The sequence below is a fragment of the Opisthocomus hoazin genome, chromosome 2 (assembly GCF_030867145.1).
Source record: "Opisthocomus hoazin isolate bOpiHoa1 chromosome 2, bOpiHoa1.hap1, whole genome shotgun sequence".
Lineage (NCBI taxonomy): Eukaryota > Metazoa > Chordata > Aves > Opisthocomiformes > Opisthocomidae > Opisthocomus > Opisthocomus hoazin.
In genome coordinates, this window is record NC_134415.1 from 60815718 (window position 1) to 60836418 (window position 20701).

General features: G+C 39.7%; 1 protein-coding gene across 2 annotated transcripts in view; it reads right to left on the bottom strand.

The window, feature by feature from the left end:
* Nucleotides 1-1458: 1458 nt before the first annotated feature.
* The window catches only part of NOX3 (NADPH oxidase 3), a 40566-nt gene continuing 21323 nt past the window's right edge, over nt 1459-20701 (bottom strand). For both annotated transcript variants that reach the window (XM_075446440.1, XM_075446430.1), the window contains exons 8-13: nt 19857-19949; nt 18464-18717; nt 14459-14621; nt 7533-7679; nt 3779-3903; nt 1459-1585 (exon numbers count right to left, since the gene is read on the bottom strand). In XM_075446440.1, coding sequence (XP_075302555.1) covers nt 1459-1585; nt 3779-3903; nt 7533-7679; nt 14459-14621; nt 18464-18717; nt 19857-19949 — 909 coding nt within the window. The remainder of the gene's footprint in view (nt 1586-3778; nt 3904-7532; nt 7680-14458; nt 14622-18463; nt 18718-19856; nt 19950-20701) is intronic.

Consider the following 20701-nt stretch of genomic DNA (forward strand, 5'->3'; position numbering starts at 1 on the left):
ATGATCCTTCTTGCTGTGGAGTAAGTCAAGCAAAGGTGGTAGGAGGCCTGCATAGGTGAACAAATCCCACCTGACAAAACTCAAGCACAAAAGGAGGTGTACAAGAGGTGGAAGAAGGGACAGGTGAAGCAGGAGGGATATAGAGACACTGAGTGTGCAGGGATGGGCTTAGTGAAGCCAAAGCCCATTGAGAGTTGAATCTGGTGAGAGAAGTGAAGGACAAGAAGAAGGGCTGCTATGCACACATGAATAGCAAAAGGAAGACTAGGGAAATGTTGGTTCACTGCTGAATGGGCTGGGGGATCTGATACCCAAGGAGAAGCTAAAGGTACTCGATGACTTTTTCACTTCAGTCTTTACAGATGACACTGACTTTCAGAGATCCCAGGCTCCTGAGGCCAGTAGCAAAATCTGAAGCAATTCAGACTTACCCTCAGTGAAGGAGGATCAGGTTAGGGAACTTTTAATGAAGTCCGTGGGAACTGATGGGATGCACCCACAAGTGCTGAGGAATCTGGCCATTCTTCCTTATCCTTGAATGGTCATGGCGATGGAAGGAGGTTCCTGAGGACTGGAAGAATAAAGATGTTGCTCCTGTCTTCACAGAATCAACTCTGAGCAGCAGCAGCGTTGGGGCGGGTGATCTCCAGAGGTGCCTTCCCACCTCAGTCACTGTGTCATATGTCTGTGATTCTGTATCTGTTAAAGCCCATTCTTCTGTGCCTGTGAACCCGTGTGACATTTCAAGGACACCTGAAACTTTTTTCCTCAGTTTCAGTTGCCTGTCTCAGGAGATCCATTTGCTGAGTGCAAAAATTTCTGGAGTCTGCTTAACATCTTAATCCTCAGAACAGATTAGTTTATGGCATGCACAGCCACCATCGCTGCAGAAATGGCAGGTTTAAATGGTGCATAGTTTGGTAGGGCAAAGCAAATTTGTTGGACAGTGTGTATATAAAAAGTATTGCTATGGCACAAGAGGTGATGTGGATGTGAGCGCGGTGGGAGGCTGTAAGAAGTGCAAAATCAGAACACCAGGAAGGAAAATGCTTTGAATGTCTGGGCACGATTTAAACAGCAGGAATGTGAGTATTGCCTGCGGTAGTAGTTTGATCATACACAACAGTGAGGTACAGTTCTAAATGTCCATTTTACTCAAACCTTTTTCTCCAACAGTTAGTGGTTTGTGCTTGTTTTCACACAGATGTAGGCGGATTCACAGCAGCATTAAGTAAGCAGAGGAGAACTGGCCCTTCAGTTCTTTGTAGGAAGAGCTAAGGATGGGGTCTGAATTGTAGCTGCCATAGGATGACATTTTTCTGCTGAATTCAATACACCTACTTCAATTTACAGCTCCTAATATCTGGCCTGAATGCTGCAGAATGAGTAGTAGACAGGAGAAGGTGAGGAAGAAATACACAATTTGGTAATACATAATACATAGTTAAGAAGTACAGCCTAGAAACTTTCTTTGTTATAGTGAAACTGAACTCCTCTTGGATCAACTGATGAATATGAGTTGCATGTCTTTCGAAGGATCTTAGAGAGAGTCTTGGGTCCACAGAAGAATACTCCAATACTGTTGCTGTAATTGCAATAACAACAAAAACAGGAGAGTAGCAGAGTAAATGGATATACTGTACCTTTTGGATGCCTTCAGCTTTGCATCTTTTGAAATGGCTTTTTAAGAAATACATTTGAAAAAATTTGTGTTACTGTCACAAAGTATTACAGTATAATTATTTTAATACTTCAACGTTTATTATGTCTTATTGCATTATTTATTTGGATTACTGTATTAGAGGTCACAAATTATTTTAAATGGCAGTTCTTTGGTTTTGATCTTCATAGCTTTTTTTAATCAGAGAAGCAAACACACTGCTTGGGCTGAAAATTTTCAATGCTCTTTCTCCAGCAAAGTTAATCTTTTTTTCTAAAAAAATATACAAAATTCTCAGTTAATTCTGAGTTTTGTTCTTTTTTTTTGTTCTTTTTTTCCCCTCATTTTAACACTTCTCTGCCTATGGACAGTTTTTAAATGGCTGATTTAGTAATAAAATTTGGAAGTAGGTAATTCTTATAAGGTAAGAACGTGACCAACGGAACAAAGAATCGTGTTTGTAAGCACACAAGTCTGTTACAGGGAGTTGGAAACCTGGCTACTTGCTGCAAAGGGCCTTAAAGAGTTTTCTTCTAAGTACAGAACACATATTGCTTTAAAACATATATGTGTACGCACAGATACACAGACATGCTGTGCTACTGGGGAAAGCTCATGCGTAAATGCAGCACAAGTGATGAGTGACAGCATGAGTTTCAAAAAGTTTGCTCCTGTAAAGGAGGGGCTGTAGCTATGATTTGGGTGCCCAAGCCATAGCCCCCAGAAGTAGTGCTCACATTGCTCTGGTGTTTGACTGCACTAGGTATAACCTGAAGCGGTATATTCCTGCTAACCCGCTAAAAGGCACTGTTGCAGTCAAGTGAAAGTCCGTGGACCAAAGTGCAGGGACCCAAAATTTTGTCGGTTCGTAAAAGCTGATTGTTCCATCACACAATAGAAACTCTTGAGTTTCTTTGCTTCTTGAACTTTCTGTAACTCAGAGCAAGAAAAGGTAGGGTGTTTTTTTTCTCAGAAGGAGTACTTATTTCATGCAAGGTTTTGTTTAAAAGGTTCAACATTGATCATAAACATGGGCATCTAGGTTCAGAGGCAAATAGAGATTTTACTGTCACTTTAGTACTGGCTCTCTAAGGTAATACCACAAGATCCAGTATGGAAAGTTAATGCCCATCCTCTTCCCTGCACATCAGAAAATCAGGTTTTTCTCAGTTGTACTTAATAAAACTTACAAAAAATAGTGTTTCAACTATAAGTTTAAAAGCTCTGTTTATGCAGTAGAATCCCTATAAAAGGTCTTTCAAAAATCATATTTTCTACTCTTACCCTTTTTCTGTTTTTAATCTTTCATGTTTCCTGATTGTATTTATTTTGACCTTCATCAAGTGGTTTCTTTATTACTGTTATTTTTAAAATTTTATGGTATTCTTGTAGCTTACGATACTGTCTTTGATTTCCTCTCTTTCAGATTTGTCTTGGGTCTTTTTCATCTTTAAAAAAAGTTTCCTTCTCTTTCTTTTTGTATCTGTCTCCCAAATGCAAGCCTTTATTTTGCATTAGCAGGTAAGTGTTTGGAAATCATACAGTCACAGAGATTCTGGAATTTTCGACTGCTGAACACAAAATATTCCAAATTCTTGCTTCAAAGGCTTTCAGGAACAAAGAAGCTTTTCTCAGACCACTAGCAAATCCACCAAGTTCAAATGAACTGTCTTTGCCAGCAGAGATGAACTAATAACAGAACAGCATAGTCTTGCAAGAGTAGCCAAATATGTTAGGGGAACAAACATATCCTTGACATCCTAAGAAAAAAATCACAGTTTATCTCTTTAATAACCATCTTCAAGGGAAATTAATGCTACTTTGTCCTTTGTGCAGAACAGTAATTGGATTGTGTGTTTCAATTATATCTGGACAAAGGCCAGGATATTGAAATACTTCTAAATATTAGATTTTCTTGTCCAAAAATTAGATTTTATTGGCATTCTCTTTCCGAGATTTCTTCATTAAAAGCTTCATTAAGCATAAATCTTCTTTCCACACAGCAAAAAAACTGAATTATTTTTAAAGGGGCATTTAGAAAGGTTTTCCCTCCCATTCTCCCACTGTTTATGCTGAGAGAAGAGTTACCTAACAAGGTTAGAAACCAACCTGCCTTACCTAGGATGGTTTTCGGCTAGTTGCTTGAACTCAATGTCCCAGTTTGGCCTTCCATAGCAGGTCTTCTGTCTCAAACCAGTAATTACATCCATTTTGTCATCATAATGTAGTGCTATGTGAGTAGCCTAAAGGCAAATTTACAAGATAATTTTAGAGTCAAAAATGTATACTCCAAGTAGAATCATAGAATGGTTTGGGTTGGAGAGGACCTTATAGATCTAGTTTGACCCCCCCTGCCATCGGCAGAAACACCTTCCACTAGACCAGGCTGCTCAATGCCCTGTCCAGTCTGGCCTTGAACACTTCCAGGGAGGGGGCAGCCACAGCTTCTCTGGGCAACTTGTTCCTGTGCCTCACCTCCCCCACAATAAAGAATTTCTTTCTTATACGTAATCTAAATCTACCCTCTTTCAGTTTAAAGCCATTATCCCTTGTGCTATCCCTACATGCCCTTGTAAAAAGTTTCTCTCCAGCTTTCTTGTAGGCCCCTTAAGGGTACTGGAAGGCTAGGTTCAGAAGCAAAGCAAGAAGAGAAAGCAATAATGTTGCTTTGTGGTAAAAGAAGTATTAATGAGGGAAAGAAAGCTGTGTAATTATCAAATGGAAGGAGGAGAAGGGAGGAGAGGGGAGTGGAAAGGAGGGGAAGAGAGGAGAGGAGAAGAGAAGAGAGGAGAGGAGAGGAGAGGAGAGGAGAGGAGAGGAGAGGAGAGGAGAGGAGAGGAGAGGAGAGGAGAGGAGAGGAGAGGAGAGGAGAGGAGAGGAGAGGAGAGGAGAGGAGAGGAGAGGAGAGGAGAGGAGAGGAGAGGAGAGGAGAGGAGAGGAGTATTCAAGAGCTCACAAAATGACTAGAAGTGTAAAAAGCGCTTCCAAAAGTGCCCAAGACCTCAAAGCAGTTCAGCTTCTGGAGATGAAATATTTGAAAAGAATCTTTACTGGCCTGGGCCTAAGTGCCTCAGTCGCTGTTACATGCAGGACTTAGATTCCTAAGCCTCGTCTGAGCCTTTGAATATCTCACCCTACACTTCCTTCATTGCAGATCCTGAAGTGCCAGTCACCGTTTTAAAGGCGAAGTGGGAACAAAGTGTTCTGTAACAGAGTTTGACAATAAATATTAGCAATTACATGCAACTTAAGTAAGTCCAGAGCATTCTGCTGCTGATGGAAAAGACAGTGGATGCACGAGCTCAGCAGAGGTGAAACTCTGAGTGATTTGACTCTTCTCCTCAGATGGAGGCAGGTGCGGAAAGTGGATCAGCTCAAGTGAAGCACTGAACTAAGCAAGCTGCACAGCTCTCAGTGCCAAGAACACAAATCCTGATCTTCGTGAGCATTTACTGACTCTCAGTTCCTATGCTATGCCCATTACCATGCTATCTGAGTACTTCCCAGGTGCATTTAAAAACCAAACCACTGTCTCTCCTAATTGTACTGCTATTGAGTAGGAGTAATATGCTTGCTTTCACTACAGACTATCATCGTTACTATCACTGTCAAGAAATTACCAGAGGAAAGCTAAGCTAAAAAATGGGCTTTGCATTTAGTTCAGGCCCTGGCATGAACTAGGCATCATTATCATCTCTTGAAGAAGCGGTTGCTGAAATTTAGATACATTTCCTGGGAATATTGCATATTTCTTGTGCTAAAGAGTCTTCTTGTTGCTTAACAACTCAATTATTCTGGTCAAGCACAGTTGTCACAAGGGGTCATGTTTCTAAAAGGTTCTTCTTGTTAGTTGGAGCCAATGTCATGGAGGACTTGGATAGTCTAAGAAAGAACTTAAAGTGTTTGGTGAGAGTGGGAGTTGGGGAACTGCAGGATTTTTTTAATTGTTACAGCAAAATTGTGCCACTGAGCAGATGGGCTATTTCTGTTCACACTAAGTGGAACGTTTCCAGGATTTTTGATGTTAGCCCTTGCTACAGCTCACAGCATTAAAGTTGCCTGGGAATCTCAGGGGCATCGCATGCAGCAATAGGCTGAAACATTATTTCTTGTCCAGGCAGAGGCAGACATGTGCCATATCTGTTTGACCATCTGATGCCAATCTACAAAGAGCTCAAAGCATTGAGCAAGCATTATTTCCAAGGAGTAAATACCTGCCAGTAGAGGAGGGTGCAATAGAAGTTGTAAACTGCCCATCCTGCTTGGGTTCACCTTCACCCAACTCCTAGTCATCTATATGGTGAGTCAGGGAGAGAACGGGTAGAATGTTGCTTTTGTTGTTTGCTAAGGGAGGGGTAAAGCATCATCCAAATATTACTGGGTTTGAAGCTCAAATTTTGAGGAGTGATGAAATGGAATTTACTAAAGGTAAGTTAGACCTATAAGATGAGGGAGCTTTGTGGATGTCTGAAGAAGGTGGAGCTATTACCCAGCACAGTTCGCTGGGCTCGGTCAGAGTAGGAGAAGCAGCCACTGAAAAGCATTCTTCTTCCCCCACAGCCCTTTAGAGGTGGGATGCTGGGAGGCTCCAGGAGCAAGAGCAGTACCAGCATAGGCGGGGAGGCAACACAGCTTCAGGGATGCTCCTGTGTCACCTAACCAGTAGCACAGGATAATGAGGCAGTACTGGCAGGAGACTGGACAATGGGCTTTGAAGAGAAGGAGGAGGTACTTCAGAAAAGTGCAGGGCACACAAATGAAGAGAGTCGGATGTCCCAGCAAGAACAGTTGTCTCCCTGCCTGACTTCTGGCCTGATGTTTGCCCAAGAGGGAAGCAGAATCATGACAGTTAAGAGATGAGGGCAACTTTGTGTTTTGTTAGGTTCCTCAATAGCTTCTTTCGAAGCAGGTTTTAGATAATGTGCTGTGATATTGCTCGTGCAGAGTGGTAGTTTCTATAACTGCCATATACTTCACAATGGGAGTAGATTTTTCTGAATACAGCTTTATGCACATACCTCATTACTTGACAGAAACCCTAAGGAAAGCAGAAAGAAACCATGTTTTTTTTTTGTGGCAGCAGAGGCAGGAAGGGAAAAGCTCTATGAAATCTGTTTTTTTTAATCTCTAGTAGACAGTCCTTCATTCAACAGAGACAGCAGGAAACAAACAGTAGAGCAAAGACTTTCCTGTGAGAGGTTTTCTGGCAGGTGCCTAACTGATTGCAGTGTGATCTGAGTGATCCATTAAAAATAAGAGAGAGAGAAAAAATCAACTCATTTGGGTCTAGGTGAAGACTAAAGGAGTTGAATAAAATCAACTCAGTCTGAGGATTAATTGCCTCAAGGTGGGATAATGCAATGAAGTCGTGAGATGGAAAATTAAAGTCAATGTCTTTTCAAACAACATGAATTAGACCATAGAGTTTGTTGCCAAAATTTTCTGAGTGCAGCAGGTTTCAAAAGTGCACTGGACATACATGTGAACAACGGAAATTATAGTAAATAATAAGGGTAAACAGTCACAACACTTTTTATACAGCCCTCCATGTTTCAGTACAAAAATGCCATTCCAAACACGTGGACAAAATGTTCCTTCACAAGCTCTTGAAACGCTCTCTGCACTTTTCTGTGAGACACCTGCTAATCAGCACTGCCCAAGACAAATACACGACTGGAACGATCACTGGCTTGATTTCTCCATTCCTGTTTTCCTAAATGTGAGATGGAAACAGACGGCTTGGTGTCTTTATATTTACAGTTCTTTGTCTCTCTGCTTCATCTGTCATTTATTCAGCTGTTCCTGTTCCATATGTTGCCATACTGGAAAAGCAAGGTACATTAACTCAGTCTCGTAAGAGTTTCATTATTACCTGACTTTCCTCCCAGCCGGTAAGAAATATATGATAACTTAGAAAATCATTTTTCCCTTTTTCAGCCATTTTTGTTTCCAAATGGAACAGAAGATCAGCAAACCACTGAAATGCTGATGGGTCTCGGCAAATCCAGTAAAAATAAACCTGTCAGATAAACATAAAGAGATTTAACAAGAAGCAAACTTTCAATAAAACTTCCTAATGATTGGCTATACTCATTAACCACATAGTGTATGACTCTTCTCCACTGTAAATTTAATTGTAATTACACATCATTTTGATTACGTGCTTTCCATCTTTTAAAAATTTCATTTTCATATAAACATTGAGTGAAAATAATGTGCCAGTGAAGATAGGCAGTGTACAAGTTTCCCATCTGCTCCTGCCAGAGCATCTCAACTCTGACTTATAATACCTAACCCTGCATTTCTTGCAAATAACTTGATTATTCTTTGAAATTTTGTATTTATCTTCAGTTATGTTTAAAATGGAAGTTCAGTTTCATTCAACACTGAAGTAAGGAATTCCTGTTTCTCAAGACCTTATGCCATAGGTTAACAGTTGATTTGTTCAGAAGATAGTTATCTTCTTAAAGTCAGATACCCTCTATAAAACAGGCTACAGAATGCTCCTACTTCCTTTTTAATGTATTTCTTGTTTAAATTGGGGCATATACTTTCTAGAGAAATATGAAACTGTAATTTTAAATTTGTCAAAGGGATAAAATGAACCACTGTCCCATGATTGGTTTTATATTGGTTGAAAACCTCCTCGCTATGAATAATGTACTCAGTTTTTCACATCCAGCTATCTCTAGTTTCATCTTCCATAACCTGGATCTTGTTTTAGTTGTCTATTGGTTTGGAGAGCCTGTCATTAAAGTTTTGTTTCCTATATAAAAATCAGAGCCTGGGGTCAAGCCATCCTATAATCCTCTCTATGATAAACTAAACATTCCTGGGATCTGTCACTGAGGGGCTATTTTTCCACACTTTAATCATTCCTATGGCTTATTTCTGTCTATTCTTCCTGTACTGCAGTCAGTTACAAACAGAGTAGAGTTTTTTTTTTTTTTAAAAAAGCTGATTTATCCGGTTCATGGCATAGGGTAATGCTTGCATAGGGAATAAAATGTTTCAAACAAGATGGTTAGTCACTGCCCATATGATGAGAGTTTCTATTTCAAGACACCTTGCTGTGACATCTTCAGGTGGATCCAGTGAGACTCTCCAGAACCCTTTTTCTACTCTGTTCTTATAGCCAGCTGGCCCAGAGACCATTGTGACCACTCCAGCATGTGCATGGTCTATGGGGGTCTATTGTGTTGACTAGATACAAAGCATCTTCTAACTAATTAACTATGTATAAAACACTGCCCTGTGTGACCACTTCTACAGGAACAGTTTTTACTGACCATTTGCAAATGTCTTGTCCGTGGTGTACAAGTTAATCAATTTTGCAGCAGGAACTGCCTGTGGAGTCTCCAGACTGATGAGATTCCCCTCCCAGGATCTTAATCAACACACTGAGACATACAGAGCCTGAGCTGCCTTAGGGAGTCTTCAGGGCAGCTGGAAATTTCCACCTGGAAACCTGCTCCACCAATGAGTCAAATTCTTGGCTGGGAGTACAGCCCATCCCCTGGTTTCAGCTAAGTCCCTCATCTCAAGCCGGTCCAGCAGTGCAGATGACTAGACTACTTTCTGCACCACCCAGGGGATGAAGTTCCCGGGGTGTCTGCCCAGGCACTACCCTGATGCCTGGCTGAACCACAGTTATAAGATTAATGTGATTGATTGCAATTCTTGTAACGCGAGTTCTGTAGCTCTTGCCACACAATCCATCATTACTTCTGAACAGAAGGCACCAGACCTCCGATGGGCTTCTGTGGGCAATGTATTTTTGAGTGTAATTATTTTTATAGTGCCTCCAAAGAAATAATTCACAAACATGGAGGAAGCCTAAAAATACACAATTTCAGATGAAAGAGGAACAGCATGGAGGACAATGTATAAGCTTATAACAAAGGGATGGTTGGAACTTCTTTCATTTTGACCGTGATTTTTACTTTGTTGCAAAATCTGTTAATTTCCTCCAACCCGTCTCTCTTTGTGCTCACCAACCCCTCTGTCTTTTATTATACCTCAATATCAAAGCTAATCTGGAAGGCCTGTCCCCTAGTAATCATTATGGGAGTTCTGATGATTTGGAAATTATAGCCCTTTTCCATAGGTTCAATGAGATAAAGATGCATATTGGACACTTCTGAAGTGAAAAATCAGAGAAGAAACCAGAAAGCTATAAAGAGATTTCCTGAAGTTTTAATATGCTAGACTGTCGGACTTCTGGTAAGGTGGTGGGACAAAAATGTGGTAACACCATGCTTCACTGGAGATTTGGTGAAAGAGACTAACAGAAATTCGAGATGTTTGCTAGATCTGAGTGTACTGTAGGGGACCATCTGTGGTTTCTGTAAGAAGTATAAATGAAGGATGATCCCAGGAAATGGGGATAAAGTGTTCAGGGTTAAGTAGGGTGTTTTTACAGCCTAGGAATAGGACTGTCTGCTGAACTTTAGTACCAGCTGTCTTGGCTATTTGCTTTCTCTGCTTCTGTTTCAATGTCTTGCCTTAAATATAACCTCACTGCTTTACAGGGGGCTTGCTGCTGATTTACACTGGCATAACTTATAAGGAAAATCAAGCCCACTGACTTTATAGTATTTCATTTTTGTAACCAAGAATGGCATAATTTTAAATTACCAAAACTAGATAAGGTTTATAGCCTTAACCTTTATGTAGTTCGTTGTGTCTGAAATCTGAAGTCCCCACATGTTCCACATCCTCAGCACCTTGAAAATCAGGCCACTGAATGCTGTCAGTCTGTGTCACAACATGGCTGTTGATTTGTAGTGAGAAATTTCTTCCCCCAGCCTCTGCTTGATGATCTTACATCTCAAGTCTTTTCAGCAGTTCATTTTATGGAAATGTGTATTTAGTACACATGTGTGGAGGGGAGGCATGTGCTTCTAAATGAATGAGTTGTGCATGGGGTAGCAACTGAGAGCATGTGGGCAGGACTGGGAGCCAAGCACATTCAGGGAAGAAGGAAGAAAAGCTAGTCGATGAGTTGAGATGGTGTGGTCTTGGAAATGGGGGACTGGTTTCCAGAGTGTCAGGCTGTGGAGCTTGGAAGAGTGCTTTTAGCTGGTTGCAGACCTAGCTGTCACAGTAACAGCAGTCCAGCTGAATCAGATCAAGCTGCCTCTGGCACAGTCCTCTTGAGAAAAGATGCAGCTTTCTGAAGCTGCAGAAATTCCTTAAACTCATCCCTGGTGCAGTTTCGCTGAAGCGGTACCCATTGCACTGCCTCCGATTTTCACATCTTAGAGGTGGAGAGCATTTGGTAATGACGAAAGACTGTCATTATGAGAAGTGTTTCTGGCCATGATTATGATCTTAGAAAGAAAAGAGGTAGTGAAGCAGGATGGCCTAAGGGTAAAAGGTCTCCTTTTCCATTAGATGAAAGAGGACTTCTAGTATAGTATGTTAAAATAAATGGTGTTTACAAACAAGTCTTCCTTTCTTTACACTGAGTGCCCATAGCATAGCATAACTTATTACATGTATAATTAAAATACAGTAAATGCACAATAAAATTAATCCTTATTAAAACTGTGGAATAACGGCAGAATCAGTGCATTTCTAGAATTAAGCAATTATTCTGAATGCTGTATTTTTTTCTGGTAAGCCTTGGACTATTAAATGACTGCAGTTATTTAGGACCCTTAAAAATCTGTTTTATGTTTATGTTTCATTAGTCTCCACCCACCCTACCCCCATCAACTGCATTCATCAACTTGATGGCTTGCCCAAGTAAACTGTCTTAAATTTTCCAAGTGCTCTTTTTCCAAATCAAGTTAGATGCAGTATTGCTATTAATCAGATCTGTAACGCAGGGTTTTTAGTCGCTTGTTACTGTAATACTCTGCTCCCTTGCAATGCATGCATATTTATCATTCAGTTTCCCACGTCCTGAATTTTATACAACAGACAAGAGCAAGAGCTCCAGTACCTCGTTCCTGTAAGGTGGAAGAACATACTTCGTAAATTAGTTTCCATCATGTGGAAAGTCATCAATAATTATCTGTTGATGACCATCCATCTGTTTCTCCCTGCTCCCAAAAGACAGAAGTGGAGCTGCAGCTCTGGGCAACGCCAGAGGGGCGTAAAAGGTGATGAAGCAGGGGATACCCAGGGAGGCATCTTCATCCTTGACTCTTGCTGCTCCCTCTTAGACATGACTAGTGCCTGGAAGATAGTGTTTGTGTTTTCCTCACTGTATGTGGCTGAACTATTGCCACAACTTACTGTGGCTGTCAAAGATCTACATGGGTTCAAAAGCAATTAGACAAATTCATAGAAGAAAAATCTGCTAAGGGGTATTAAACAGAGAGATGCAGCTCTTGTATCAAGACATTACTGAACTGCAGGTTGCTCAAAAGTGAGAAGGTGTCCACTAAGAACATACCACTGTGTGATTTTCTTGTCTGCGTACGTTTTCTCTAGGTGTTCATGAAGAGCGACTGTTGGAGACAGGATATAGGGCTAAACAGATCTTTGGTGAGACCTGGCAGGACCTTTCTTATGTTCTTAAGTAGGGTAAAAGATAAAGTGAATGTTTGCTAATACTAGCATCTGATGGATCAGTACAATTTGATTAATTTCAGCAGCAATTGATCTGAAAAATGAGACCACTAATGTGAAAAAAAGATCATTTTATGCATAACTAAAGCCAGTAGAAACTTTCCAGCCATAACTAGTAGTAGCGCCCTTCCTCATTGCAAAAAATTACAGGGAAATGAAGGCTCTAGGGCTATTTAATTGTGAAGAATCAATTAGATAAATGTGTACTTCTTTTGATTTGCTGGGCTTTTTAAATTATACAGCTGCAGACATCATGGAAGCTATGAGTATTTATATCTCAACCGTATGTAGGCAACACTAAGAAATATTAGTTCAATAATTGTAATGATAGCTGTACTCAAATCAAAATGAAATTGTTAAAAAAAGAAAAACCTCTTATTTATTTCCTTAATAGACATTTCTATGGTACTCATCATGGCAGAAAGAGAGTGCTGAATACTTTGAGGAAGATTAAATTATTTGTAATTATACCACAAGTGGAAGCTTTTAACCAACGAAAAAAAAATGTGGAGCTACCCTGAGATTAATCGTTCTCACTAAGATGACTGCTAAATTTTTTAAGTAATGCTGTGAACTTCCCCAGCACCTTTCATCCAGGCTTTCAAAATATTTTACAAACACAGATGAAGTTTACCCTCATAACATCTTTGAAAAATAAGCATCACTATTCCCACTGCACCAGTAAGGAAGCCAAGATATAGAGAAAGGACATGTAGAGATCATGTTAATTTTGTATTTCACAGGAATTCAGAAAAATCGAATCCTATAGCAGAAAACAGTGGCAGAAGGCACCATGCATTTATGGTTGTGGCACACTTACCCAGCTATGGATGAACACCCTTAGGTATACTATACCCTCAATGCATAGTTAAATTCTGTTCTTTCCTTCTCTTTCCCCTTAAGATAACAACAACAATGACAATAACAGTTTTACATGTGTACATATGTAATATACATAATATACTTCTATAACATGTATGTACATATGCATAGCTCTCCTTCCAGTAGAAAAGATAATTCTGGTACAGGGGAAGTGTTTGCAAATACACTTTTTTTCACGACTAGGACGTATTTTCATTTTTATTTCCCTCCCTTCTCAGTGCTGCCTCAAAGATCCCCCCTGGCAATTTGAACCTGTCCTCAACTCCTCAGTTACTAAAATCCCAGATGCTTTTTCAGTGCCAGCTTGTCATTAAGATGCCAGTTTTAACACTCTTTCATTTAAAAAGATCAGCCCCTTGGTCCTGCAATCATCTCCATGTGTACTGACCCTCTCAGAGTTCTGTCCACTCCAATGCAATTTCAACATCTGTCCTTAAATGTGAAATGTTGAACAGTTCCCAATTCAGCTTTGAGATTGGAAAATGAGCTAAAAGAAGCTGTAAAGTCCGCAAGCTACCGTTTGCCATGATGGATAGGGAAGAGAATGTTTAAAGCTGATTTTTTGTTCCGTTACCTTCTTGTCCCTCACCCGACTGCACCTATTATCTCTTCTTCAGCTATCTTCCCCCAGTGCAACCTCACATGTCCTTAGCAGAAGATGTATAACAGGTGAGCAGATGAAGAGTACATTAACTTAATTGCTGCCATTCATTCCTTACAAACCACAATATATTTTTCAACAAAATAATTGAAGTGGTTTGAGGCAGTAATATGCATCTTGATATGTGCATCTCATCCAGAGCTTAAATACCTTTACTTATTCCTTCTACGCTGGCTACTGTTCTGACTTTGCAAGGTGAGAAAAGCAGCTAATGGTTGCTGAATGCATCATTCAGGACCAGGACATGCAGCCAAAGGGCCATCACAAAACCTGCAACTGGATAAGAAACAAGTGCTGCCCTTCGCTTCTGTCTGAGATGACCTTGCAGGACTTATTTTTGGTAGGAAAGAGGACAAATTTCTCTTCTGTCTCTCTAACTATCTGTCTAGCTATGAAGGACATTCCACATTTATCTCCAGTTGCTACTGAAAATCTGATTCTTCGGCTTTTAATAAAACCACTGCAGCCAGGGCTACCTTCTTCCTCAGGGAGTGACAGTGAGTTCAGGAGACCCTACCCACAACAGCTCCTGACGCAGCTCGAAAGCGAGCGACTGCTTCTAAGAGCGAGTTAAAGCACTCAGGTGAGTCTCTAGCTCTGAACTGGCTCTCTCACCTGGTGAAATAGGCTTATTTGTGAAACTTCTTGATGGAGTGATAGACTTTCCCACCTACCTTCTGCAGCACCAGCACTGTGTTAGCGTTGCAGCATTTGTACCAAATGGATTTTAAAATCGAGGCAAATGGCGTGACTCCAATTCCTGCTGCAATGCACACGCTCACTCGGTAGTGAAAGACGTCTGTGGTTGCAGATCCATATGGTCCATCCACGGCCACTCTACAGCAACAAGACGTTTAGTCAAGGGTCAGCAGCATATCAAGTGACAGGAAGGTTAAAATATGTTGGGCTACATATTTTCAAAACTGAACTTCTGTTAAAAGAGAAAAGACATGTCTAGGCTGGCACACAAATTACCCGTACAAACACATCTAATTTTCAGTGGGTACCATTTAATAGCAAAGCAACTGTGTTTTGCTGAAATGAGAGAACAAGAGCACCCATGTGGTTTTGGGGCCTGGCCATCTATTTAAGCATGCAATTGCAATTTTCTGGCTTTCTGAAATGCGATTAGTCATATAATTGCATGTCCAAATTTAGCTGTGGAATCTGCATATTTAATTATGAATTACTGAAAAGCATCCTGGTTTAGAACTGTATTTTCTATATTCTATATATCAAATAAAGAGGAAAAGATCAATCATTTTGAAAAGTTCTCTATATGTGTTAAATTAATAAATGAGAAAGCAAGAGAGTGGTCATCATATGCAAGGAAACTACTATTTTCTCAACTCTTTCTGAAAAAAAGGTATTTCAGAAATACATTTTTGGCAATAATACTGTATTTAGTATCTGACATAAAGACGATATTTGTAAGGAGAAATGCTTGTGTATGTTACTACCTCCTACAATCAACGTTGCTGATGCTGAGGCATTCATTTTGGTCAAAATTAGAGCTGAAAAAATTGTTAAATAATCAGATTCGTTCCTCTAGCGACATGGAGTGTAAATACACACAGCACTTTGGAGTGCTCTGCCCATTCTGTCTTTAAATAACATAAATGCTCTGGAAGATAGTTTCACTAACACCTGGTCCTTAGAAAAGATGAGTTTTTTCCTTGTTTCAGATTTTCTATTGCTTGGTACTCTTTATTGTATGAATCATCTTTAAAATTCAGCTCAAATACTACAACCAAAGCATATTTCATTTGCACACGTCACATGGTTCATTTTTATTTCAGTATTCCAAATGCTCTGCAAGTGCAGTAGCAAATGAAACAGCTACTCACGGACAACTTTTGAAAATCTGCCCTTGGATATGAACAAAATAAGCTATTTAAAAAATATATATCGTTGTTCAGATTAATGCCCAGCTCTGTATGTTTTGAGAACTCAAAACTTCCTGTAAAATACGTTTAATTTAGGGAATATATCTAAAATGCCCAAGAACTGTTTTCAGGTAAGCTTTCTACGTAGTTCAATGTGGGCTTGGGAGCAGTTCTCATTACTGTTAGTAGATTGACAAAAAATTGATCTGAAGGAATTGCAAGAGATTCTTTGATCTATCTCTGTGCTACAAGACAGGATCAATTATTTCTGAATCATTTCTTACAGACATTTGTCTTGTCAGTCTGCTCCTAGTTCCTCAGGTGACAGAGATCCCATCACTGGTTTGAATGCCTTGCTCAGCCACAGCTTGAGAGCTTAGCCAAATACAGACTGAGAGATGTAGAGAGGAGAAAACAGAGAAAGAAAAACTGAGCTATACAACCCATTCATTTGATCTAGAAAGGGTGGAGGAATGTAGGAAGATAGAAAACAGAGTGACAAAAAATATTACATTTGAATCTGCCAAGGGAGGAGTAGAAAATAGGGCTAAAGATTGTTTCTAGCTATGGCTTGGATTGTCCATATTCTTTGTGTCCATCTACACAATTTCATTAGAAAGAAGCATTATACTTTTTGGGAAGACAGGCAAAATACTTAGTTTTGGAAAAGTAACACGAGCAGATTCTCGAATTATTTTTAGAATTTAAATGTTTGCTCATCAGCATGATTATAGAATCACAGATTCATAGAATCACAGAATCATAGGTTGGAAAAGACCTCTAAGATCATCAAGTCCAACCATCCACCCAACACCACCATGCCTGCTAAACCATATCCCAAAGTGCCACATCTACACGTGTTTTAAACACCTCCAGGGATAGGGACTCCACCACCTCCCTGGGCAGCCTGTTCCAATGCCTGACCACTCTTTCAGTAAATGTCTCCTAATATCTAATCTAAACCTCCCCTCATGCAACTTGAGGCCATTGCCTCTTGTCCCATTGCTAGTTACATGAGAGAAGAGACCCACACCTGCCTCACTACAACCTCCTTTCAGGTAGTTGTAGAGAGCAATAAGGTACCCCCTCAGCCTCCTCTTCTCCAGACTAAACAGCCCCAGAGGTAGTACTCCTGACTGAAGAGAAGTTGGGTTTTGGGACAGTGTACTAAAACAGCAATTAAGTGAGCCAAAATCCCAAGGAAGCATAATATGGAACTTGATTATTTTCACAGGAATGGTCTATTCTATGATCTTATCTCTCAAATCGACCAGCAATCACAACTATCTTTTCTAGCTGTATAAATGCACATATATTTTATTTTAGTCTTCTTTTATTAATTAAAATATACATATTTTATTGCTAGATCTTACCTTATCATTCAGTTGCTACATGGCTACTGTCTCTGCTCAGTTTCTGCTATATGTTATTTTTTAATATAGTCACCAATTCGGTGTTTATCCTTAGATATTGAAACCTGTGAAAAAGACTTGCTTTTTGCTTTATTGCTAGCTTAACTATTGAAATATTCGTTTTAATATATTGCAAGAAAGCAACTGAATGATGGTGTTAGGCAGCCTAACAAGATTAAAAAGAAGAGTCTTTGTATATGACAGCGCTGTTAATTTCAGCCCTGTATTGTGGCCAACAACGTTTGATAATATTTTTCTCTTTCTCATTCTTTACACTGGCTGTCAATCACTGTGGACCATTTTTGCTCCAGTTCTGCTGAAACGGCATACTTCTCATTCCAGTTGCCTTTGACAAAGGCACAGCTTTCATTTCTAATTCTTATTAACTGATATAATGCAAAGAGTGGACCCAACTTCTCTGCCCTACCTTCTAATGTGCCTCTGTAGCTCAGTGGTGTCTATAAGCTTTTTAGCTTCTTTAGCATCCAAGTCCCATTAAATTATGTAAACATAGTTAAACAGGTGCCTTTTGCTGTTCTGTTTTGCTAGAACTCCCTCATCAAAAGCAATTTTCCAGGGGGAAAACAGTCCCTTCAGTCCCAGGCCCTACACACTCCTCCAGAACTGAAATGATCCCATGCTGGGCTCTTTTCCGAAAATCTCCACAACGCTTGCAAGGAGCTAAGTGGTTTGAATCCATTACGTGTAGAACCAGATTCTTAGCTGGTGTAAGTCTGGATGGCTCCATTAGCATCAGCGGAGCCCTGCTGACTTGTAACAATGAAGTATCAACCTTCTTCTTGAATTAAGATGCCATAGATACAGAATTTGAACACTGATAGCATTTATAAAGCGGAGAAGGGTTTGGAGACCAGAGAAGTAGTTGACGGAGGCTACTGGAAAGAAGTAAGGTTCAGACAGAAGTTTCTGAGGCCACAAAACATCTAATAACTGAAGGGAAAAGCTGGAAGTTTGGATGGCAGGTGGTGGGTGCCATCAGAGCACAAGCATATAGGCACAAAGCTAGCAGATATCTTCTACTGTTATTTTCATTCAGTTCGTAAGCACCTATCTGTCAAAATGGATATGTTTAGATATAGATATAGATGTTAGAGATTTAGATGACAGTGACAGATACATAGATATTGATATGGACTTTAAATCTTGTGTTAGTGATCAGATTCTTTTGACAGCAATTGGCCTAAATTCACAACTGTGTTTATTTGTGGGTTTTTAGCATAATGTTGTATTTATAGACCCAGAACTACGATCTAATGTTGTCTCATAAAGAACACACACAAAATTAATTAAAGTTAAAATGTTAACATTTATTTTAAAATGTAGAATTAATATTTTAAAATGTATTGTTTGCAATTCAAACCTTGGTAACATCCACAATTCCTTGAAAGCTTTTTCCTCAGCTCCAAAGGCCTTGAAGAGGGCTGTAGTCCAATCCCCGACAACACGTATGTGAACACTGAAGAAGTCCTCCTCGGGAGCTGAGGTGAGAGTGAAAGGGTGCCACTCCAGCTGTGAGACAGATGGGCACTGTAGAAAGATATATTGACCAGGTCCCATTTTAAAGCCACGTTTCTTCATTTGAAGCTCAAGGACTCCAGAGGAATGTGTCACTACCTAAACAATAATAAAAGGACCTGTTTTATTTTCCTTCAGAAGAGTAACTGTTTGTTTCCATTAGGTTATGGATGATATCTACCTGAGTTCAGCCACAAGATAATGCAAATTGAGATGCACAGTAATTTTCAAGTGTTGTGTAGATTATGGCCTGAACTGCATGTTGCAGTGCTGTTGCTGCCCAACAGCTTGGGAGCACATACAGCGTGTATCGTGGGGCCGCTTGCTTTTTGAGTGTAAGGTTGTAACAATTCAACAATTTGTCAACTTTCTACCTTAGTAGAGCCTATGCAAAAGTATTCCTTAAGAGAGTGGAATAATTTCCCAGTTTTACTGTCATGTAACACATGTATGGGATTATTGTTGGCTTGGCAAGAAGAAAAAAGCCCAGTGAGCTCAATTCTAGTATGCTTTTATTAAGAGGTAATCTCAGTTAAGCAGCCAGTTTTATGTCACACACAGTATACTGAGATTCTCAGATCACAGCCACTCTAAAATCAGCAGCAAGTCTTATCCGACATGCTTTTCCCCTCACACAAGATAAGCCTGTTTCTGATCGTTGCCTTGATACATTTGGACACGGCTACTTCAGCAGAGGCATTGCCCATCCATTCTGCTGTGACTTAAACAGGTCTTTAGCACGCAGACATATTTACAACTGGGATAAATTGCTACAATGGTATTAATGAAGCTTCAACTATTTATGCTAACTGATAATATAACCCTTAATCTCTGTGGAAGGCTCCAGATTTGAAAGTAAAAACCATGTCCTACTGAAGTCGAAGTCCTGCAAAGACACGTCTCTTCCATTCGCTCCAGTGGAACATGGTTTTCAGCTCAGTAAGAAGAGAGACTGTCTGTGGAGAGGTTTGTGTTATGGTGGTGTAGCCTTGTAAGTCTGGGACTTCATTAATCAAGTCTGGTCCCATATGGAATATTCTTATGGACTTGCTATTGGAATAAATGCAAAACCTAAAATCAATACTTGGCTGAAACCACGGTAATGATGGAAGAGCTGCTGAAGCTATGAGTGAAAAATGAGATCATAATGTAAAGGAGTTATCTATAAAAGATAAAAAAAAAGGTCATTGACATCATAACTTTTTGTTTGCGCAGACAATGCAAGCTATGTTACATACCTTAGTAATGACAACCTCCTGTTGAAATCTCCAAAATCTAACAATTCTTTCACAGATATACAGCACCATAGGACTTAAAACCCACTTCCAAGCCTGTAGAAAGTTACATGTTAAAAAAAGAACATTTATTTTAATTTCTAGAAACATATTTTGCATTTCTGGTTTAAAGCAGCAGGTAGCCTAAAATGAAATTATTTGATTTCTCTTCTATGATTCTTGGTTTACTTTTCTCAAGACAGTATTTCTGCTGCTACTGTAGCAGTTCTGGCTCTCATGTGGAGCAGACATATGGGACTCCTTCACAGACGCACTGCAAAAGTGGTGCTAATATCTATCTGTATTCTGGCCAAGAAGAGTCCTTTAAAATCTTTTCCTACTAAAAGGCAAAAGGATTAATCTATTTAGGTGTTACATATAGACGTCATTGGACCTGTAGACATAAAGATGCATACATTTATGCAATATTACCCATAGTCTTGCTATTCTTTTGCTCTTCAAAGTCTGAAATATTTCAGAAAGGTCAGATAGGAGTAGCTTTCATTGTCAGCTGTGAGTTTTCTGATGCTGCACGAGTCCCAAATATTCAATTAGAGGAATGGTATATATTTCCATTTAATCCATTAGTTGGCTCTGTATCAATAAATATGTTTTTTTGATCTAGGATACTAAGCTGGTCATACTTTAAGTGTTTCAGATGATTGCTGTGCTTGTACTTGCTAATTGTATGTACTGATCACTATAGCAATCAAAGATACTTGGCTATTCAAGTATACTAGCTGATGATTTCACTGAGTTGCATTGATAGCAAAGATAATTAGATGTAATTGAATCGTCATGATTTTAAA